This window comes from Triticum aestivum, chromosome 7A, assembly GCF_018294505.1.
Source record: "Triticum aestivum cultivar Chinese Spring chromosome 7A, IWGSC CS RefSeq v2.1, whole genome shotgun sequence".
NCBI lineage: Eukaryota > Viridiplantae > Streptophyta > Magnoliopsida > Poales > Poaceae > Triticum > Triticum aestivum.
Window position 1 is genome coordinate 90898858 of NC_057812.1, and position 22790 is coordinate 90921647.

Consider the following 22790-nt stretch of genomic DNA (forward strand, 5'->3'; position numbering starts at 1 on the left):
AACGTGGTCAAGGAACGACTTCCATCGGAAGAGTACTGTACGTGGAGAGGCTGACAGCTGGGTCCACGGCCACAGCCCAGTTTTTTTGTGATTTGCCAAGTAAGTCGCTTTGTCAGGCCTGTTGGGCTGCAAATCTTTCAAGACGAGGAGAGCTTTCATTCGGCTGGCCGAGAAAATGGCCCATCAGTAATGAGAAATGGGCTGTACATTTTTAAAACACATCAAACCGGCAATTAGTTTCAAATATCTTTTTTTTCATTTCAAGATTTTAAATTACATTAATTTTTATGCGTGGAGAATTTGTTGGATTTTATATTGATATACATTTATTTTTAAAATCAGTTTGAATGTGAGTCGAAATTTCGGGATTAAAAACAGTTCGGACCGCACCGAAATATGCAAAATTTCGTATAATTTTTTAACCGTGGCCACAATTTGGGCTGTAATGCTAACAAAAAGAATATGGGCTCCAAAAAAACCTTAAGAATTAGCAAATGGGCTGAAAATTATTAGAAATAATGGCAGATGGGCTGTATGCTGTTTTCCACAGATTTGAGGCTTTCCTAAAAAAAGGTTGACGCACAAGCAGTGACTGTTGGATGTCCATCCAACGGCCGTCGTGCTTCTTCAATCTCTGCTCTTCCTGCTCCAGCCGCTCAAACAAGCGCCGGCGGGACTGCCTGCTCCCTCCTCCCCGCGGCCGGCTGTGCTGCCGCGCAGGCCTCACCGCCCCACCGTACTCCCATCGCTGGCCTAGCCATCCCTCTACTCACCCACACCTGCTGTTATTCTCCGGCGACGGCAGACGAACCAGTAAACCCTCGTACAGTCGTACTCCCCTCCGCGTGGGAAACAACTGCCGAGTCTTCCCTGCCTCCGTGTCGTTCCCTTCCTAGGCCTCGCCGTCGTCCACCGCCCTGGTGCTCTCGGCGCGGCCTGGTCAACGTGGTCAACGACCGACATGCATCTGAAGTGGACTGTACGTGGAGAGGCCGACAGCTGGGTCCACGGCCGCACGCAAGGAAATGCCTCCTTATTACGCGCAAAATAATGATTCCTCCACCTGACATCAGGGACCCACCGAAAGGGCCTCTGTATTTCGCGAAAAAAACGTTACCGCCGCTGACAGCTCGGACCCACCAGCTATATCTTCGCACGCAAGGAAGTGCCTCCTTATTACGCACAAAAAAATGAATACTCCCCCTGTTAGCTGGGACCCAGTATAGTGGCAGGCTGACTTGTGGGCCTACTAAGTTGACGGGGACGGAGGGCTTTGTCAACTTAGTCAATATGCACGATTCTAGCTCCAGTGACCGTACGATGTCCATCCAACGGCCGTAGTGCTTCTTCAACCTCTGGTCTTCTTGCTCCAGCCGCCCAAACCAGCGCCGGTCGTGCCTCGTGCTCCTGCCTCCCGTGGCCGGCTGCGATGCGGCGGAGGCCTCACCGCACCCTACTACTCCCACCGCTGGCCAGGCCATCCCTCTACTCACCCACACCCCCTGTTACTCTGCGGCGACGGCAGCCTCACACCGCAGCGAACCAGTGCCCTCGTACTCCTCTACGCGTGGGCATCCACTGCCGCGTCTTCCCCGGCTCCGCGTCGTCCCCTTCCTAGGCCTCGCCGTCGTCCACCGCCCTGGTGCTCTCGGCGCGGCGTGGTCAACGTGGTCAAGGAACGGCTTCCATCGGACGTGGACTGTACATGGAGAGGCTGACAGCTGGTCCACGCCGCAGCAAGGAAGTGCCTCCTTATTACGTGCAAAATAATTATTCCTCCACCTGACAGCGGGACCCACCGGACGGCCACCGTATTTCGCCCCCTGACTGCTGGGACCCACCAGCTACATCTTCGCACGCAAGGAAGTGCCTGACAGTCGGAACCCACCTGGTCGAAGCGTACGTAGCATTGTCATTCTGGTCGCGAACATGTACGTACATATATACTGGTGGATGTAGAGGCGCACACGCGTCATAGTAGAGCGGCCAGGGTGCAAGAAAGAAAATACGGCCACGTATTGTACATATGGGAGGGGTCTCGAACGCCTACTCGCGCATACGTACGGCGATGGCTCGTTGACATGGCTGTGTCGGAACGGAGAAACATCGTCGTCGTCATGTTCATGGCGAGGCAACGGAATGCGTCGTGTTCATGGGGAGGCAACAGAATGTGTCGTGTTCATCGGGAGGCAACGGAACGCGTGGGAGCCAACCGGCTGGGTCGGAACGGAATGCGTGGTCATGTTCATCGGGAGGGCTTGCACGGAACAGGCGATGGAAACGAGGCCTGGCGTACCACACAACGGAGGAAACGGACCTCCTATGTTCGGAACGGGGTCCTATTGGTCGGGAGGGGTCTGGCGTACCGCAAAACGGAGGAAACGGACCTCCTACGGTAGAAACGGGGGTCCTGTTGATTGGGAGGGGTGTGGCGTACCACAAAATGGACGAAACGGACTTGTGTTGGAGCGCTACGGTCGAAACGGGGGTCCTGTTCATCGGGAGGGGTGTGGCGTACCGCCAAAACGGGACTCCACGAGATACTATCATCTCCACCGTCGACCCCCTCCAGCCTCCACGAGCTACTGTTCATCTACCGTCGACCTCCTCCAGCCTCCACCTGCGACTGTTCATCCACGGGCTCCTGTTCATCCAGCCTCCACCGCGTGCTACTCCACCGGCTACTGTTCAACCAGCCCTCTCCACGGGCTCCTGTTCAACCACCCCTCCACGGGCTACTGTTCATCCTGCCCTCCACCGTCTACTGTTCATCCTGCCCTCCACGGGGTGGTCCTGTTCATCCAGCCCTCCACGGGGTCCTGTTCATCCAGCCCCAACCGGCTCGATCGATCGGGGTCCTGTTCATCCAGAGGCAACACCACGGGGTCCTGTTCATCCACCCCCACCGGGAACTGTTCATCCAACCCCCCCCCCCGCAACGCTCACTGTTCATCCAGAGGCAGCATCGATCGGCTTCAGTTAGCAGCAGTAGCGAAGGAATCGCTCGATCGGGTTCAGTTAACAGCCATCGATCGATCGCTCGGGTTCAGTAACGCGTAGCCTGCAGTGCAATCGCTCGGGTTCAGTTAGAGCCCAACGCCTCGCTCGGGTTCAGTTAGAGCCAACGCCTCGCACACACGCGCGTACGTGTACGAGAGAAACGCGCATCGCTCGGCCCCCGACCTCCCACCGTAACCGGGAACTCCCCGAAATTTTCCTCGCCCTCGCTTCTACCACGGTTTTTTCCGTCATGGACGGCCCAAAGAATGTCATGCAGCTGCGTCTCCGGCCCGCCCAGGACGAAAAGCCCATTTTCTGTCATGATTTTTTGTCATAGAAGTAGGAGCCCACCACATCTATGATGATACCGGGTTTTGTCACAATTATCGTCATAGAAGTGTCATATGTATGACAGAAAAAAATCCGTTCGGCCCAAAATGTCACGGATGTTTCTTTTTTTTTTGTAGTGTAGGTTGAGCATCAATATGAACATCATCATTAACATTATCACTAGATTCATGTTCATTACCAAATTGTGTTTCAGCATCAGAAATAGAAATATCATTGGGATTCTCATGTGTGTCAACAACGGGTTCACTAGAAGCATGCAAAATCCTATCATTTTTTTCTTTTTCTTCTTCTTAGAAGGACTAGGTGCATCAAAATTAGTTCTCTGAGAATCTTGCTCAACTCTCTTAGGGTGGCCCTGAGGATACAAAGGTTCCTGAGTCATTTTACCCCCTCTAGTCACAACTCTAACAGCATTATCATTTTTCTTATTATTTAATTCATTGAGCAAATCATCTTGTGCTTTAAGCACTTGTTCTACCTAAGTGGTAACCATAGAAGCATGTTTACTAATAAGTTTAAGGTACCTTTAACTCTAGACATATAATCACTGAAGTGTTCAATCATATAAGCATTATGTTTCAATTGTCTACCAACATAAGCATTGAAGTTTTCTTGTTCAACAATAAAATTATCAAACGCATCCAAGCATTGGCTAGCAGACTTATTACAAGGAATATCACCTGCATCAAATCTATAGAGAGAATTTACCTTTACTACCTGTGTCGAGTTATAAAGACCATGTATTTCTTCAATAGGTGGTAAATTCTTAACATCTTTAGCTTTAATACCCTTTTCTTTCATAGATTCATTTGCCTCTTGCATATCGGGACTGAGAAATAGAATACCCCTTTTCTTCGGAGTTGGCTTAGAAGTTGGTTCAGGAAGTGTCCAATCATTATCATTACTCAATATATTATTCAATAGCAATTCAGCTTGCTCAATAGTTCTTTCCCTGAAAATACAACCAGCACAACTATCCAGGTGGTCTCTGGAAGCATCGGTTAGTCCATTATAAAAGATATCAAGTATTTCATTTTTCTTGAGAGGATGATCAGGCAAAGCATTAAGTAATCGAAGAAGCCTCCCCCAAGCTTGTGGGAGACTCTCTTCTTCAATTTGCACAAAATTATATATTTCCCTTAAGGCAGCTTGTTTCTTATGAGCAGGGAAATATTTAGCAGAAAAGTAATAAATCATATCCTGGGGACTACGCACACAACCAGGAGCAAGAGAATTAAACCATGTTTTAGCATCACCCTTTAATGAGAACGGAAATAACTTAAGGATATAGTAGTAACGAATTTTTTCCTCATGGGTGAATAGGGTGGCTATATCATTCAATTTAGTAAGATGTGCCACAAAAGTTTCTGATTCATAGACATAAAAAGGATCAGATTCAACCAAAGTAATTAATTCAGGATCGACAGAGAAATCATAATCCTTATCAGAAATACAGATAGGTGAAGTAGCAAAAGCAGGTTCATATTTCATTCTAGCATTCAAAGACTTTTCTTTCAGCTTAGCTAACAGTTTCTTAAGATCATATCTATCTTTGCAAGCAAAAAGGTCTCTAGCAGTTTCTTCATCCATAACATAACCCTCCAGCACATCAGGCAATTAATATCTAGGGGAGAATCTTCATCATCACTTTCATCAATATTATCTGTTTCAATAACTTCATTTTCTCTAACCCTAGCAAGTTGTTCATCAAGAAATTTATCTAATGGCACAATATTATCAAGGATAGAAGTAGTTTCATCATAAGCATCATGCATAGCAGAAGTGGCATCATCAATAACATGCGACATATCAGAATAAATAGCAGGAGTAGGTGTCGCAAGTTTACTCAAAACAAAAGGTGAATCAAGTGCAGAGCTAGATGGCAGTTCCTTACCTCCCCTCGTAGTTGAGGGAAAAATCTTGATTCTTTCATCTTTCAAGTTCCTCATAGTGATCAACAGATATAAATCCCAAGTGACTCAAAGAATAGAGCTATGCTCCTCGGCAACGGCGCCAGAAAATAGTCTTGATAACCCACAAGTATAGGGGATCGCAACAGTTTTCGAGGGTAGAGTATTCAACCCAACTTTATTGATTCGACACAAGGGGAGCCAAAGAATATTCTCAAGTATTAGCAGTTGAGTTGTCAATTCAACCACACCTGAAAGACTTAATATCTGCAGCAAAATATTTAGTAGCAAAGTAGTATGGAAGTAATGGTAACGGTGGCAAAAGTAACAGTAGTAGTTTTTGTAGCAATCGTAACAGTGGCAACGGAAAAGTAACTAAGCAAAGATCAATATGTGAAAATCTTGTAGACAATGGATCAATGATGGATAATTATGTCGGATGCGATTCCTCATGCAATAGTTATAACATAGGGTGACACAGAACTAGCTCCAGTTCATCAATATAATGTAGGCATGTATTCTGAATATAGTCATACGTGCTTATGGAAAAGAACTTGCATGACATCTTTTGGCCTACCCTCCCGTGACAGCGGGGTCCTATTGGAAACTAAGGTATATTAAGGCCTCCTTTTAATAGAGTACCAGACCAAAGCATTAACACTTAGTGAATACATGAACTCCTCAAACTACAGTCATCACCAAGAGTGAACCCGAATATTGTCACTTCGGGGTTGCCGGATCATAACACGTAGTAGGTGACTATTGACTTGCAAGATAGGATCAAGAACTCACATATATTCATGAAAACATAATAGGTTCAGATCTGAAATCATGGCACTCGAGCCCTAGTGACAAGCATTAAGCATAGCAAAGTCGTAGCAACATCAATCTTAGAACATAATGGATACTAGGGATCAAACCCTAACAAAACTAACTCGATTACATGGTAAATCTCATCCAACCCATCACCGTCCAGCAAGCCTACGATGGAATTACTCACGCACGGCGGTGAGCATCATGAAATTGGTGATGGAGGAAGGTCGATGATGATGGTGGCGACGGATTCCCCTCTCCGGAGCCCCGAACGGACTCCAGGTCAGCCATCCCGAGGAAGATTAGGGCTTGGCGGTGGCTCCATATCGTAAAACGCGATTAATCCTTCTCCCTGATTTTCTTCTCCTCGAACATGAATATATAGAGTTGGAGTTGAGGTCGGTGGAGTCCCAGGGGGGCACGAGGCAGGGGCGTCCCCCAGGGGGGGTCTGCACCCTCGTGGACAGGGTGTGGGCCCCCTAATGCTGATTCTTTCGCTAGTATTTTTTATTTATTCCAAAACGTGTCTCCGTGGATTTTCATGTCATTCCAAGAACTTATATTTCTGCACAAAAATAACACCATGGAAATTCAGTTGAAAACAGCGTCAGTCCGGGTTAGTTCCATTCAAATCATGCAAGTTAGAGTCCAAACAAGGGCAAAAGTGTTTGGAAAAGTAGATACGTTGGAGACGTATCAAGAAGCCACTAGTGAAATCTACGGCCCCCGGGTCTATTCTTTATCATCTTTGCCTTTGAGATATATTTTTATTTGTTTTTGCTTTTAGATCTATTATTCCACAAACCCAAAAATACATTGCTACAATTAATCAAGACATACGTGAACACGTGATGTGTCAGGCTCTAGACAGGTGATGTGTCAGGCTAATCGGATGAATTCTTGAACAGGGTCACCTGTTCAGCAATCTATCTTTTACCCGAGAGGGATTGACAACCCCTCTTACGTGTCGGGTTGCAAGTATTTGTTCTTTGTGTGCAGGTACCGTTTATATAGTGTTGCTTGGTTCTCCTACTGGTTCAATAACCCTGGTTTCATCACTGAGGGAAATACCTACCATAGCTTTGCTGCATCATCCCTTCCTCTTCGGGGAAATACTGACGTGGACATGAGCCATCAACCGCCTGTCCCTCCAGTCCTGCAGAAACAGTAACTCTTGCGAGTACCCCTCAGGGTCGATCCGTCTTTAACATGGTTCTGGGGGTAAAGTAAAAGTAACCATGTGTCCATAACACCAAGGGGGAATCCGAGGAATCACCCTCGATGGATTCCACTTGATGTAACTGTCAAGGTGAACTTGGAGGAATCACCCTCGAGGGTTCACACTTGATGTGTTGCACAACAGAGTCGTTATCAGGAGTGGTGAAGGAGGAATCACCCTGCGTATACCACGACCGATTAATTGCACTACAGAGATCTCACGAGAAGTGCTATACGAGGTATCACCCTCGGCACTCGATAGTAGCTCTACAGAGTCGTACAACTAGGGGGTGTGAGGTGATGTGTCAGGCTCTAGACATTGATCATGTTGGTCGAGTCATCGATCATAAAGCGGGGGCAACAAGGACAAGGTGAGGGGTCACCGGTGGATCACTAACCAACATACACTAAGCATATAGGATAAGCAGGTAGGTAACGATAGCAGGTTACAAAATCAGGCTATGCATCAGAATGGGTACAAATGAACAACAGTAGCAAAATCTAATGCAAGCATGAGAGAAGGAATGGGCAATATAGGAATGATCAAGGGGTTTTTGCTTGCTTGGAGACTTTGTTGAGAGTGGCTACACATCAGGGGTGTAGTCTTGCTCGGCAGCAGCGTCAGTCTCGGTGTCTGTCGGATAGAAGAGGGGAAAGAAACAATAAATATAAGGCAAACAAGTGCATCATGATGCATGACATGGCAATATGCAGTGCTAGGGGTGACCTAACGTAGTACTACACGTTACAGAGGAAGCGGGAAAACATATGAGGTGTTTAGCATTTTTCGGACACATGAATTGGAGAGGAAGGTTTCATGTTTGCGGTGTTAGAGGCATGTGACAGGTATGTGGATGGCATATTCAGATTCGTCTTATTTTTTGATCATTTTTCATATATAAATTATTTTCATCCGAGTTATAGATTATTTTATATGATCTTCTAAAGTTTTAAACATCTTTTGAAAATCCTGAAATTAAATTAATTTGGAAAATAAACAGTGCAATAATTTTCTTTACACAACAACGGCTAGCCACTATGTATGACATGTGGGTCCAGTGAGGCTGGGTCAGCCTAGTCAATTGTTAACTAGTTGACTGGTCAACGAAGTCAAAGGGAGGCCAGGGGTCCCACCTGTCACTAACTGGGACTACCCAGTCAACAGGTTTGACTGGTCCACTGACCCGTGAGGCCCCGTGGTCAGTATATGTTAGTTTAACAGGGGTTTTAAATTAAACTAGTTCAGCTTAATTAGAGTGCGGGCCCAGGTTGCCAGTGTATGTATTAGGGGGCCATTAGCACTAATTGTCAGCCACGTCAGCAGCTTACCGCCGGCGAGGCAGAGAACGCCGGTGCGCTCGCCTCCGGCGATGGCTCGCCGAGCGGTTGGGGGCTATAGATGTGGCGCGATGAGGCGCGTCAGACGGCGGTTGTGGGGTTGCCGGAGATGGCCTGCAGCGATGTCGGCGTCGAGGCTCCGGCGAGGCCAAACGCGGCAGCGACACGGGGGTTTTGTCCACGGGCGACCAAACGAGCGGCTGAGCATATGGATCAATCAAGCACGGCGCCGCGCGTGCAACGATGCACGCTGCGCATGCTAAGGCGGCCAGAAAGAGTGACAACAACGAGGATGAGCGGTGGTGGCTTCGGGAGCTCCTCGGGAACAGCGGCCAGCTCTAAACCGAGCTAACCAAAGGGCCGGGCCGCACCACTACGGTGCCCTGAGCACGCTCGCGTGCTCGGATGACCGGGAGAAGGGCTGCAGTGAGGGCAGCGAGCGCGGCAACGAAACTGAGCTTCGGTAGCAATGGCGATTGTGGCTAGGGACGAGGGACCGAGTGCGGGAGAGACGGGGAATGTGCCGAAGCTCACAGCGAGGACGATGGGGATGGTCAGCGGGCTCGGGGAAGGCTGGTTGACGACGTTTCAACGGCGGCGATCCAAGACGTCCGAGGAAGAAGATGAGCTTGATTGTGACGGCGTGGGCTGCACCATCTTGATCCAGAGCGTGCAGCCGATGTAGTCGACAACGAGGAAACTCCCGAACATGGATCTATCCCGCGGGGAGCTCGGTGGCCGCGACAACGACGAGGTTCATGGCGGTGGTGGCGTCGGGTGTGCGCGAAGTGGCGGATCTAGGGTGAGAGGGGGAAAGCTGCGAGGGGGAGTGGGCACGGAAGAAATCCTAGGGGCAGAGTGCATCCTTACCATCGACGAGGAGGCGTGGGATGGCCGGCGCGTGCGGCATCCGCGCCATGGACGCGCTCGATTTGTCCACGAGGGGCTCGACCGGGGGGAAGTGGGCTGAGGTGGAAGGGGCCTGCACTTGGCACTTGTGGCCCAAGTGCATAATGGGGCCTTTTCTTTTTCTTTTTCCTTTTTCTCTTTTCAGTTTTTCATCTTTAGTCTCTGTTTTGCATTTTCTTCTAGTACCAAATGAGTTTTGTTTTGAACAAAACTTGGCACATAAATCTAACACAATATCTTGAGATGGAACAAAAAGTTTGGGGTCAAAAGGAGTTGTCTAACCATTTTTAGAAATTGAGAAGGCCAATTTAAATGCTGCTGGACCACTAAATTAATTTCCATGGGCATTTTGGGAATTCAAAAGAGGCTGGTTTCAACATGACAATGATCAAGAGAATTTATATGATAAGGTGAACATTTTAGTTTTACTGTTTGAAGAAATAAATATTTGACTTGCATTTTCAATTCGAATTTGAGTTTGTTTGAAACAAAGTGAGGATTAGCAACTTAATTATGATGACATGGCATTAATAGGCATGAGATTATTATTTTTTTGCGAGGGATTAGGCATGAGATTACTGTAGCATGATATTAGGGGTGTTACAGACTATCTAGATGTTGCAGGTTGAAGGATGGAAGATTGAGGAAGTGCAGATCCAGGCCCCATGTGCGCTCCTGTCTATGCCTCATGAGCTTACTAAAGTGATCCAGCAGAACCTTTGCTTTGTCCTCGTGATCGGTTAGCGTCTCGGTGCCAACAGTCAGCGAGGGAATATGGTTTTTTCTTCTCCTTCCGTTTGCTCTGAGGTGGAACCATTTTGTATTAGCATCTCCCACTTTGATCTTGGTCACCCTGGATCTTTGTCGCCATCTGATTCGGTCGAGCGCTAGAAAACCCAGCAATTTAGCCTTGAGATCTCTCCTTAAACCCCTTTCATCCTCGGATAGCTGACTACTTTCTTGGGCAAGGTCCGGCTGGAAAATCACTTCATTTGCAATGTCCTTTTGTATCCTTCTCTTTTTCTTTCTCAAATCTTTGTTCCATTTCCTCAAGGCTGAAGCGGTTCTAGAAAGTTTGGTATGAAGCACTCGGATGGCATCAGTGGAGATTACCTCCTTGCTCCAAGCCTGCTGACCCACTTGCTGAAAACCCTCAGTTTATTGTGTTTGGCTTTTATTAGCAGCTTTGGTTTGGCCTTGTAATTCTGGACCATTTGTTCTGCCCATTAACATAGACCGGTGAGACAAAAATAACTTCGAACCCTGCCTGTCACATAATAGTACTATCATATCATTGAACATGTTCCAGTGTTGGTGTGGGACCTGGTGCATGTTGACTGTAGTTCAGTCCTCCACTTAATCTGATAATGATCTATTTTTCTGGTCCCAGACAAAACCTTGCCCTAATCCAAGCCTGAAAATGCGTCGTCAGTCAAAGAGTACCCACAACTAGTTGCATGGGTCGTATTCCTGGTCGTGCCGTTTCACTTTCATGACAAGGATGGGTATGAATATATGGGACGCGCGTGACAGAGAACAGAATGTCTCCATCAGGCACATCAGGAGTAAGAATGTCCTTCTAGCATGGACCCACAGCTCGAGAAAATTGCCGTATGCCTCGCCTGCCACTTGACCACTCTGCACTGGCCCATCTTTTTGTGAACATTTTGCGTATCAGACCACCTACGCGGATAAATTGCTAGAAAGGACCACCTTCAAAAACTATTGCCAGATCTACTGTGACGGCAAGCCAGCCAAATGAACACAAGCTTGCCAGGAAACAGGAAACAGGGAATCCACGCGCCCCTCCTTCCTCTGGCGGAGAGGGAGGAGGCCTAACTTGTTGCGCTGGCTAAGGGCGTCTCCAAGGCAGACCCTCAAACCTCCTGCAAGCATCCGGACTATGGTGTCTGGACACAGTTTGCCATCTAACGCGGTCCTACATCGATCCGCCGAGCGGTTTGAACGTATTTTTTTGACAAATCCAAGATAAACATGAGGAGCTTGGCGGGAGTCTGGACATGCCGTTTCACTTTCACGACAAGGATGGACATGAATATATGTGGGTCATGCGTGACAAAGAACAGAATGTCTCCATCAGAAGAATGTCCTTCTAGCATGGACTAAGAGCTTGAGAAAATTGCGTATTCCTTGCCTTGACTAGTAGTGGCACTTGACGACTCTGCACTCCCCAATGTCTGTGATTATTTTTGCGTATCAGACCACCTACATGAACGAATTGCTAGAAAGGGCCACCACCTACGAAAAACTATTGTCAAATCTATCGTGGCGGGAAGCCGGGCAAGCGACCACAGCCTGCCAGGTAACAGGAACCCACCTCCTTCCTTTCCCACATCAATCAGTTGATCCAAGACCGAAGGCTCAAGCAGAGTGAAGAGAAGAATCCGGGCAGAAAGCAGAGCACCTCACTCAGACGTGTCGTACTTGCAGCGTTGAGAATCCATCCATGCTTATATTTCTTTTTTTAGAACGAAGGCTCGCGAAGAGCCCGGCTTTGAATTAACAAAGCCATTAACCGGCCAGGAATTACAAACATACACCAAACCACATCGGCCCAACGATACAAGGAAGCACTCTAGGAAGGTTACAACTCAACGCAGCGCACAAGCACGAAAGGAAAATACAACCGAGCCCATAGCTTGTACTAGCCGAAGACAGCAGCAAAACTGATAACAAAGATAGCGACTGGCAGAGCAGGATGAAGACATGCTAGAACAGAGTGTGGGCATGAATCCATCCATGCTTATATTTCTCTATCCTTCCAGTCTCCTTGGGGCTTGGGTGGTATAGATCTCTCTTTCCCTATCCTTGGTGGTATGTAGACTGGTAGCATACAGGAGGACTGATGCATGCTCTCGTTTTCTCTTGTCCTACGATATAAAGAGAGACTGCTAACAAGACATGTGTTGGATTCTTCATTTCCTGAGCAACCCAACTGACCAGGACGGAGCACTTCACACAGGAGAAGAGACCTTTCGGTTGGTTCTGGTTGGCCCTCCGAATTCTTTCTAACAAGAGGCCACAAACTCGATCAAAGTCGCAACATCCGGTCCAGCAAGTAAGAACTTGAACTTTTGCTTAGATGGAAACAGGTGTTCGTTCGGATGAGGACGCATTTCGAACATAATAATGGTGATGATGATGAGGCGGCAGCAGCAGCAGCAGCAAAGTGGGAGCAGAATTTTTTTTTTTTTTGAAACAAGTAGTGGGAGCAGAATTGATACGCCCACTACTAAAGATTGGCTTGCCCATTGTTTGTTTAACCTTTTTTGCCCTCTTTTTTGTTTGGAAGAAAGAAAGAAAAGGAACTATATGGTAGAAACAGGAAAGGAAGATTAAATTCTGCAGTAAAGCCTTTACCGCCGTTATTCTTTATTTATCTCTTTTGCCAATGCTATCTCATAGGTACTTAAGTTCTGGAAACATTCCTTATGGGCTACATACTGGATTCCTGGTGTTAGACTACAGAGAGCATATGGGATGGGATAGATTTACTTGATTGGCATTTCTGTACTTTACTACTACATGTCGCCATCCGTAATTCTCGATCAATTTGAAGAAGAAAAAGGATGATCCCACGCCCTAGAAAGGGAGCTAGTGTGAATATTGCTTCTCCTACAGAAACTAACAAGTTCTTACCCTCAAAAATGGGGCCACAAGGACTTTCTTGATTTTTCCTCTCTTCATTTTCCTTAGAAAAGTGACTTCTCCACGGTCAACATGAGGAGTGAATTCAGAGACAAGAAAATCGGTGAGCTAATTTTCTGAAAAGAAGCCTAGGAAACCCTTCCAATGGGCAAAATCCACATTAAAAAACAATTCGATACAGACCGATGCTTAACCCCATTGTGTAAAACCAAAAGGCATATAGCTTGTTATCACATGGATGAAATTATAATCAAGAAAAAAATAATTCTATAATTATTTCATAATCCAGTAACTGATGGGACAGCAACAAGCAAAATAAAATAGAATTTGCCAGGGAGCAACACGCAATAAACAATACCAATAATTGAGTGGCAGTAATAGACAAACCGGTAATTTGTGGTGCCATGGTCATCATGAAAGGCACATCTTGGGAAGATCTAACACACAGGGCAGTGGACAGTGACCTATAATTTGTCTCATAGACTGTCGTTTCATAACCAGGGAACATATTCGACTATATCAATATCAGCGGGATGGCTGGAACCAACAAACCCACTTGGTTTCTTCAACAAAATATAGACTAGATTAGCTGGTGCACTTGCTCCAATAATTTGTACAAAAAAAAGAACCTTTTCAAAGTATAGCATCAGCATAGACTTAAAAGTGTGATGGTGGAGCCTGGCTGAGCATGTTGCGCACAACGATAAACGAATACATGCATGGTGCTTTGGGTGATTATTCGTTGCTTATGCTAGTCGATGCCGGAGGGAAGCACGGTGCCCTTAGGAAAAATTGGGGCTCTAACACCCATAACTTTTCGAAATCACATCTGGCCTATATCAGATCAACCAACTCCCATAATTTTAGTTGAACACTATGCTGACACCTGAATGCTCAACTGGCTCTTTCCATGCATGAAACCCTATGCCGAAAGATAGTATGGACCGTATAAATGCCATGAGATTTAGAAGATCTATCTGCTAATCAGCTACTTAAGTAGTGTAAAGCTCTCGTCGCAATAAAATAAAATAAATAAATAGAGAGACATAGTAGGTAAAGCTCTAACAGAAAACTTTGGATACCCCAGCCCAAAGGGTATGGCCCGAATCAATTAGTCACCATGAAGTACGTGGGGCATTCAATCTGAGATGCCCGTTCCAAGATATAACGAGACAAATGGACTTGATTGCTTCTTCCTGCAAGAAGTAGGCTGTTAAATTTGACCCACTCAAGTCACTCCTGCAAGAAGGACACTTGGCTCTAAGCTTAAAGCTCAGATTCCTCCCAGTCTTCTTCTAACATACACCTCAAAGAAGAAATGTCAAAGGAACGCAGTAGCACCACAAGCTTCTCTCTCCCTTTCCTGGTAAGTTCATGACGATCTTCTTCCCATGTACACATGGTTGACTTGTAAGTCTTTCTCTGCTTCTTCTTCTTCTTCTTCTTTGCTTCACTTGATTGCTTGCCTTCCTTTAGAGCAGCTACTGTGAGTGTTCATCTTCTCAAGAAATGGTCGTGTGTTTTCTTTCTCTGAGGTTGTTTGTTCTATTGCTTCCCTTGTGATTGTGGAGGTTTCTTTTCACTAAAACACTACTGGAGCATGGCGCACTAGATATAGATTATGCTCAGAACCTTCTACCTGCACAACTAAATGAGTAGGAAACTGAGTGTAGTCGCCGGAGGCGGGGCCCGACGGGAAGGGGGCGTCCTGGGAAGTCCTCTGGAGGGGCAGCGTGCGGCTGGTGGTGAGCTTGCTGGCAGGTGCGCCAGGGCAGAGGCTGTGTGGTAGTGGTGCTGCTGAGTGCAGTGGAGGCATGGTGCTGCGTACAGCGGCGTGGGCTGCTCCTGCGCGGCCGCGGAGGTGCGCGGGCGTGGCGGCGCGTGGAGCTGTGGTTTAGTGGGCGGCGGCCGAGCTTCATCTTCGTCCTGGTGCTGCGGTGCGGCTGGAGCTGGAGTTGCCGCTGATTCTGCTGATTGGAGAAAGTGGAGGTGTTGTGCTGCTGCTGGTGGTTGGAGTTGGTGCTACTGGGAAGCTTCGTGATACTAGCGTGCCTAGAAAAGGTTCTCATAGCTAAACTGAGTAGCTGAAGTGAGTGATCCTGGTGGTGATGTGGCTGCTGATTGCAGAGAGAGCTGCTGCTGCTGCTTCTGGGTACTCCTCTCCTCCTCTGTCTACAGAGAGACAAAGTCCATTTTGGATATCAGTCATGAATCTTGATACTGAAGTTCTTAATGAGTACCAACAAGTTGTGAATTTGGGGAGGTTGCCATGTTATTGCAAAAGAAAAAATGACAGGAAAAAGCATGTTTATTTCGGCTCAATTTTTCTCCCCGTAACATATCAAGATGCTTCTTAGCTAGCAAAGTATCCCGTCATGTTTGAGATTGCGGCATTTAGAATCAGTTATCTCATTGCAGTTTGCAATTGAACCCAATTTTCATCGTTGCAGGTAGGATTTAGTTAACCTGAATCTTCCTTCCTGCTTTTCAGCTGTAGGTTTTGTAAAACTTCTCTCTGTAAATTGATGGCTTGATTCTTTGTGATTTTTCATTCTTCTCAGTTCCCTCTGCTGGTCTTCTCATGCGCTTCATTTTTCTTTTCAGTAATGCAGCTACCTGCCACTGATTCAGAATAAATTGAGCGCTTCTGTGTTCCATCGAGCAAACAGATACAGATTAAATCGAGCAGTGTTTCTATTCCCAAAAAATAAAACAAATTGAAAATAGCTTCAGAAAGCATGAAGCTAGTAGCTTTGGGATTAGTTTTATTGGGGTGCCTCCAATCTTTGGCAGCTCCTGACTTCCAAGGTAAAGCCCTTATATATTTGACATATATAAATATCTTTGCCACATCAGACATTATTCTACAAGGTCCGCACTCGGTAAGGCAATGTCATATTTAAATTGTTTTTTTTACTCCAAGCTGTCTATTTGACTGGAGTATCAGTTGGAGATTTGTCTTCCTGCCTTAGACAAGTATATATCGTATACAACAATATAACTGCCATAGTAATCCTACGGAACTCTGGTGTTGTAATTGGGGCATAAAAGGATATAACATATACAGAAACTAATGCACCAATGGTGGCTGGTGGATATCAACCACACCTTCAATTGCTTAGAAAATTTGCAGTTCTGTTCCAAAGGAACATGAAACTGTAAAAGCATTTCTCATCAAATATTTGATTATTTTCTTTCAATGAAGTGGCCTGCCTTTGGTTTGCTCTGCATCAGTTAAGCTATCCAGATTGCGAGTGGAACACTTAACAGGTGTCAACTCAGAAGGATTGGCCATTTTCCATTCTCTTGCATTTAGTGTCTACCTCGTAATACTACAAACAAAATGACATTTTTTTAATCTCAGTCATAGCACTGTATGAAATGAGGATGATGCTCACTGACAGCCGCGGTGTCTTGAAAGACTGGAACAATAACCAAGTGAGCCCCTGCTATTTTGATAATGTTAGATGCGATCAAGATGGCAGCGTTATTGGAATGTAAGTGAAAGAATTCATCTCAAATGCGTACTTCAAGAAAATTCACATTCTGGCCTATGAACATAGTGAAGTGAAATCTTCAATACTTCTAGTAAAACATTTCTAAAGTGCTTGATGCCAACTTCTAGTTAGATCACTCAAAAACTTCTCATAACAGAACAATGGTTTTACTTCAACAGCACATTCTTCATGGTCTACTATCTCCTACTTTTACTATTATAATACAGTTCACTATAGCATTTACTTGTGTCCACGTGACTATGTGCCTAGTTTCTCATTTCCAATATGCAGAACTTTGAGCTCCTCAGGGTTAAGTGGAATTTTATCACCCAGCATTGCAACGTTAACAACTTTACAGCAGCTGTAAGTTCAATTATCTACTATTGCAAATATGTATTTCAAGATTTATTCTTTATAAAAAAGTGTACTGCACCAAACGCTGGTGGTTGTTTCTTGTTGTAAGTGAATTCAATGAAAAGATCCGGAAATAACGAATAATGAGAAAATTCATTTATAGACATTTTGTTCTCGTTTCCAAATTTCTGCTTAGTTATTCCCATCATCTGGTAACCACAGGATGATCCCAATCTCCTTTTAGTCAAAGATAAATCTCACTTCTCCTTCCAAAATGGATGACATTTTCTTATTACTATATGGTTTCAGGTTATTGGATGGTAACAGCATAACTGGAGGAATTCCACAGGAGTTAGGGAACCTATCAAACTTAATGACTCTAAAACTTGGAAGAAATAGCTTAAATGGCTCAATACCTAAATCTTTTGGCCTTCTATCAGAACTCCAAAATCTGTAAGTCAGCCCATTACTCATGTTATCATGACTGAACCACAACTCTAACAATGTGATAACTTGGACAGGGATCTAAGCGAAAATCTGTTGATTGGTAACATTCCAAACTCTTTGTCAAATCTTTCATCGTTGAACAATATGTAAGTTGACCTTTTCATGCTGACAAATCCATAAAACCTGCCTAATAGTGAAAGTTATCAATAATATTCATTGTTACTACTTTTCCACATAAATAAAGGATATCTCTATTATCTTATGATATATCATAACTCATTGTGTTTTGCAGTAATCTCGCATATAACAGTCTTAGCGGTGAAATACCAGAACAGCTACTTCAGGTGTCCCAATATAAGTATGGCATATCTTTAGTATTATCAGAATATATTATACAAACAATTTCATGTGTACCACTTTATGTTTTACATAATAAGTGAAATCGAGTCTTTACAGCTATACAGGCAACCATTTGAATTGTGGCCAGCACATAATTTCATGCAATGGAAGCACTAATAAGACAGGTGATTTAGATAGCAACATAGCAATCCATATTGAACCCTACATTTGGAGCAAGAAACTACATACATTGTCAAACTAAATGCTTGGTAATACCAACAGGTGGATCAAGCAACTCCACTGTCAAGGTGATTCTTGGAAGCATTGGCGGTGCAGTCGTTCTCATTGTTTCTGTAGTTCTATTTCTGCTATGGTGGCAAAGAATGCGCCACAGTCCTGATATATACATTGATGTTCCAGGTTCGTTCAGCAAGATAACTACGTTATTTTCAAAATTACTATAATTAAACTTTCAACAATATTACCATACCAGAAAGGACTCTGAACATTTTTCAACCAGGAAATGATAAATATTTACAACATTTTTAGGTCAGCATGATCACAACCTAGAGTTTGGGCAGATAAAGCGTTTTTCATGGCGAGAACTCCAGACTGCGACCAATAATTTCAGTGAGCAAAATGTACTCGGCAAGGGCGGTTTCGGTAAGGTGTACAAAGGAGTGCTTCCTGGTCCAGACAGCAAGAAGGTTGCGATCAAACGGCTATTTGAAGTAGGAAGTCCCGAAGGCGAAATGGCTTTCCTCAGAGAAGTGGAATTGATAAGCATTGCTGTGCATAAGAACATATTAAGATTAATAGGATTCTGCACGACACCAACAGAGCGGCTCTTGATATACCCCTTCATGGAAAATCTGAGTGTCGCTTCCCGTTTAAGAGGTACTGCTAAGCTAAGATATCTCTTCATCACATGAGTTTATTCATATGTTTATTTAATTGGTCCTTTTTTTACGTGTGTCAGCTGAGTTGATGCATGCAATTGTAGTGTAGTGTATTGCCAGAACCTTGGAGTGCATGTTATATGTGTTGAATAAGAGAGAAAACAGAAATCATGAAGAATTCAGTTATCTCTAACTTTTATACCAAACACTACAGATTTTCATTATATGTTCTTTTCAGATAATAATATAGCATATAATTCATTTGTGCAACATACTGCTGATGAAACTCCAACAATACGCAGATATAGAACTTAATGAACCAATATTAGATTGGACGACAAGAATGACGATCGCACTTGGAGCTGCCCGTGGTTTGGAATACCTTCATGAGCACTGCAACCCCAAGATCATCCACCGCGATGTCAAGGCTGCCAACGTCCTACTCGATGGGAACTTTGAAGCAGTCATAGGAGACTTTGGGCTGGCAAAGATGATGGACATGGGGAGGAACACTGTGACAACAGGGATCCGTGGGACAATGGGCCACATAGCTCCCGAGTACTTTAAGACCGGGAGGCCATCAGTGAAGACGGACATATTTGGATATGGTGTTATGTTATTAGAGATTGTGACAGGCGAGCGTGCAATTTTCCCCGATTTCCTCGAAGGAGCTGGCGAGGTCATGCTCATCGATCAAGTAAGCATACATTACGGAACTGCTTATAAGTACCACAAAAAAGATTATAGGTGTTACTGAAAGCTTATGAAACTAAGAAACTAAAAGCATTCTGAAATCTCAGTCAGTGTTGCTCACCTTAATAATTAATATGGGCAGAAGTTAGGTCCTTAGAATGGAGGATGTTAAGACGCCCCGTATGAACAATGCCTTGCACTTTCCAGTAAAATTTTGGCTTGCACGCTCACATAGTTGACTCATATGAGATTGCTTGATTAATCTGAAGGTGAAACTGTTGATGCAAGAAGGGCGATTGGAAGAAATCGTAGACCGCAATATAGGCTGTGGATATGACTTTCAAGAACTAGTAAAAATTATCCAAGTAGCACTCCTCTGCACCAATATTGACCCTTGTCAACGCCCTGCTATGTCGGAAGTTGTGCATATGCTGGAAGAAAAAATTGTGCCAGAAGATCAGTGGGAGGAGTGGCAGCAAGCTGAGCTTACCCGTCGACAGCAGTACGAAAATAAGCAGCACCACAAATTATTCACCTTCAGTGAGGAGTCACTGAACATCTATGAAGCCGTTGAGCTATCTGGTGGCAGATGAGCTGCAAGATCATCAAAACTCATCATGATGTTCACTTGTTTCTTCATTAGAAAGAGTGAAAGGAAATATAAAACTCAACAGTGCCTTTTATAGATGCTATCTATCTGGAGTACAGAATCAAAACAAAGTTTTGCGAGACTATAGAATCATTAGCAGAATTATGTATAAGTAACTGTACCTAGAAGTGGTGCTGTGACACAATGTTATACTTATAAATCTAGCTCAGACACTATTAACATATGTATGCGTGTATATAATCTATAAACAGACTTAGTTGATTTTACGTGTGTGCACACGTCTTGCATAGGAAATTTTCTGATGACTATTATTGCTTATTATTAAAATTTGGGTGTTATATAGTCCTTATGTAAGGGCCAGCCTATCCAACTTTATTTTTGAACTGTATTATTGCTTATTAGATATGCTTGGCATGTAATATCTTGAAACTTTAGCCAAAAGTCCAGCAGCATGCATTTTTCAAATTCCAAACTACAGATAAGTTAACCAACCAACGAAGGCCTAAGAGAACTGCACAGCAATGTGTTTCCCCCACAAACATCCGAAATTGTAAGGGTAACTCGAGCAATGAAAGTGACCATCAATAAAGATAAAATCAACAAAGGAACTCCAAAATCAAGATATTACTTATTATACAAGGAAACATGTTGCCAGGCGTCAATCTAGATGAAGTGGTTTTCCTTCAGAAGTTAGAGTACATGTGTAGATTAAAGCAATGATCATATGGAGCTCTACATCGGACATGTCCAGTGAGGACCTGTCACACCCTAGCTAGTCATGCATTAGAGTGTTGCATCATGTTTACTCTTTCATCAGAAACTTGAAATGGGGATGACAGAACCCCCAGTCCCCTCTGAAACCAACTAGGGTTACTAAAATAATTTTCAATGAACCTGAAATGCCCTTCTAAAATGCCCATCATTTTTGTCTTGGTTCAGAACCTCTGCCAAAAGTGGTGCACATTTTCCTAGGCCATCCTAGGGTTTTTGAATTAAATCATAAATATTTGAATTTGGACATTTAAAATTATATAAAATATTTAAATGCTCAAATATCTCCAAACTAAAATGTTTCATGTTGGAAATAATCCAACTATGGGCTAGGAATAGTTTGGTGATTTTTGAAGTTGCCTAGGTATTTTATTAAATTCAACAAAGTTGCAGATATATTAAATAAAAACAGAAACAGAAAAAAAGGGGAAAACTTACCTGGCGCCACCGCAGGCCCACCAGCCAGCCCACCTGGCCGGCCCAGCCCGGCCACCGCTCCAGCGAGCTGCTTGGCTCGCCAGGCAGGCAGCCAAGGTGCTCGGCGGCGGCACCGCAGCTCGCCACGCAGCTGCACGCCGCCCTGCCTCCCCCTCTCGCCGCCCTGATGGCCTGGACGAGCTCCACGTCGCGCCCCGACCCTCTTGGACACCTCCATTCGCCCCCAGTTCCTCTCCCTCGCGCTCCCACGCCATGGCCGACGCCACCGTCGCCGCACCTCCGCCGTAGCCGTGCTCCCCTTCGTTTCCACGCCGCGCCACCGTGTCCAGAAGCTCTGCCGTCCTCCACTTCTTCGAGCTAGTCGAGCCCCGAGCGCTCGCATGCCCCGAAGCCGCCGCACCAACCTCGCCCGAACCGCCATCGCCGGAGATCCCCTTCGCCGTTGCCGCCGCAGCAGCTCGTCCCCGACCACGCCGTCCTCTCCATCAAGACCGCAGTGAGCTGGGCTAACTTTCCCTTCCTCTCTTTCTCTCTCTCGTGCACCACAGCGAGCACACCAAGCTCACCCGCACGCGCCGTCGCGAACCTCGTCGCCGACGTGCTTCCGGCCACACTCCGGCCACAAGATGGTGTCCATCTTACTCACCGAGTCCCACAACACCTAGCTAGCCACTCCACGAGCCTCACCGACCCCTCTAGCGCCAAGTTCATCTTCGACCGAACCCCGGTGGCCGCCAAAGTCGTCGCCGGCGCCAACTCCGGCCACCCCGACCCCAACGGACTCCGCCAAGAGCCGCGGTTTGTCCTCAGCTCCACTCCGGTGGTCTCCGCGGCCCATTTGGTGGCCGAAATGGCCAAAACCACTCCCGCCGCCGCGTCGGGCTCACCGGCGGCTAAACGCCGGCGTCGCTGGTTTTGACTTTGACCACGGGTGGGCCCTGGTTGACTCCCCTGAGTCAATGACAGGTGGGGCCCAGCCCTGTTAATTATACAGGATTAGTTTTAATTAAATCTTAATTAAAATAACCACCCTGACATGCGGGACCCACTGTCAGGTTTGACCCAGACCTGTTCCGTTGACCTGCTGACGTCACACTGACGTCAGGCTGACGCAGTAATTGATTTTCTGGATTTAATTTAAATCAGGAAATTCCAGAATATTATTTAAACTTCAAAAATTCATAACTTTTATTCTGTAACTCCAAATTGGACAAATTATATATGAAAAATGATCAGAAAAATCCAATCTATCCATCTGTACTATTTTCATGCATGATCAAACAAGTTAAATTGATGTTTTAAGCAGAACAAGGAAAAGCACTTTAAAAGGCCATGTTTGAGTTTGAAGTTTGAATCTTTGATTCAAATTTGTTCAAACCCTTCTGGTTTTAGTTGCATTAGCCCAACACACTCATATTGCCATGTTTCATGCATGCATCATATTGTTGCACATTGTTTGGTGATGGTTGTGTATCGGTGTCCTTTGCGACAGGTTCTGCCTCCGAGGAGTACCGTGATTACCCTAACGAAGAAC

The 22790-nt window shown here is 45.3% G+C and overlaps 3 protein-coding genes across 8 annotated transcripts in view; 1 reads left to right on the top strand and 2 right to left on the bottom strand.

The window, feature by feature from the left end:
* Positions 1-14307: 14307 nt before the first annotated feature.
* LOC123148204 (LRR receptor kinase SERK2) lies at positions 14308-20313 on the top strand. 3 transcript variants are annotated; one of them, XM_044567574.1, is made up of 13 exons: positions 14421-14574; positions 15659-15701; positions 15813-16016; positions 16573-16705; positions 16997-17068; positions 17369-17512; positions 17581-17652; positions 17799-17864; positions 17963-18030; positions 18128-18265; positions 18395-18742; positions 19047-19441; positions 19707-20313. In XM_044567574.1, exons 3-13 carry the CDS (start codon positions 15947-15949, stop codon positions 20028-20030), a joined length of 1830 nt encoding a protein of 609 aa, XP_044423509.1. In that variant the 5' UTR covers positions 14421-14574; positions 15659-15701; positions 15813-15946; the 3' UTR covers positions 20031-20313. The 3 variants fall into 3 exon arrangements, with proteins under 3 accessions (XP_044423508.1, XP_044423509.1, XP_044423510.1); XM_044567573.1 differs by lacking the exon at positions 15659-15701 and having other exon boundaries at positions 14308-14574; XM_044567575.1 differs by lacking the exons at positions 14421-14574; positions 15659-15701 and adding an exon at positions 15089-15360.
* On the bottom strand, positions 14834-15813 carry LOC123148205 (uncharacterized). Its single transcript, XM_044567576.1, has 2 exons — positions 15675-15813; positions 14834-15380 (listed from the first exon to the last, which is right to left on the bottom strand). Exons 1-2 carry the CDS (start codon positions 15758-15760, stop codon positions 14834-14836), a joined length of 633 nt encoding a protein of 210 aa, XP_044423511.1. The 5' UTR covers positions 15761-15813.
* Positions 17505-22790, bottom strand: part of LOC123148203 (pentatricopeptide repeat-containing protein At4g19890) — a 21342-nt gene continuing 16056 nt past the window's right edge. Inside the window, exons 5-7 of one of the 4 annotated variants that reach the window (XM_044567572.1) lie at positions 19928-20031; positions 19559-19813; positions 17505-17693 (exon numbers count right to left, since the gene is read on the bottom strand). The gene's annotated coding sequence lies outside the window, so the exon portion shown is untranslated. The remainder of the gene's footprint in view (positions 17694-19558; positions 19814-19927; positions 20032-22790) is intronic. The other 3 variants (XM_044567570.1, XM_044567569.1, XM_044567571.1) reach the window with 3 other exon arrangements.

What these genes read in the sequence shown, in the direction of transcription:
- LOC123148205 (XM_044567576.1), bottom strand. Translation starts at nt 15,760, where the DNA reads ATGAAAAATCACAAAGAATCAAGCCATCAATTTACAGAGAGAAGTTTT. An exon ending in AAGCAGGAAGGAAGATTCAG is followed by an intron (nt 15,381 to 15,674) that starts GTTAACTAAATC and finishes GTCTCTCTGTAG; the next exon opens with ACAGAGGAGGAGAGGAGTAC.
- LOC123148204 (XM_044567573.1), top strand. Translation starts at nt 15,947, where the DNA reads ATGAAGCTAGTAGCTTTGGGATTAGTTTTATTGGGGTGCCTCCAATCT. An exon ending in CTATCAGAACTCCAAAATCT is followed by an intron (nt 17,513 to 17,580) that starts GTAAGTCAGCCC and finishes TAACTTGGACAG; the next exon opens with GGATCTAAGCGAAAATCTGT. An exon ending in CTTCAGGTGTCCCAATATAA is followed by an intron (nt 17,865 to 17,962) that starts GTATGGCATATC and finishes GAGTCTTTACAG; the next exon opens with CTATACAGGCAACCATTTGA.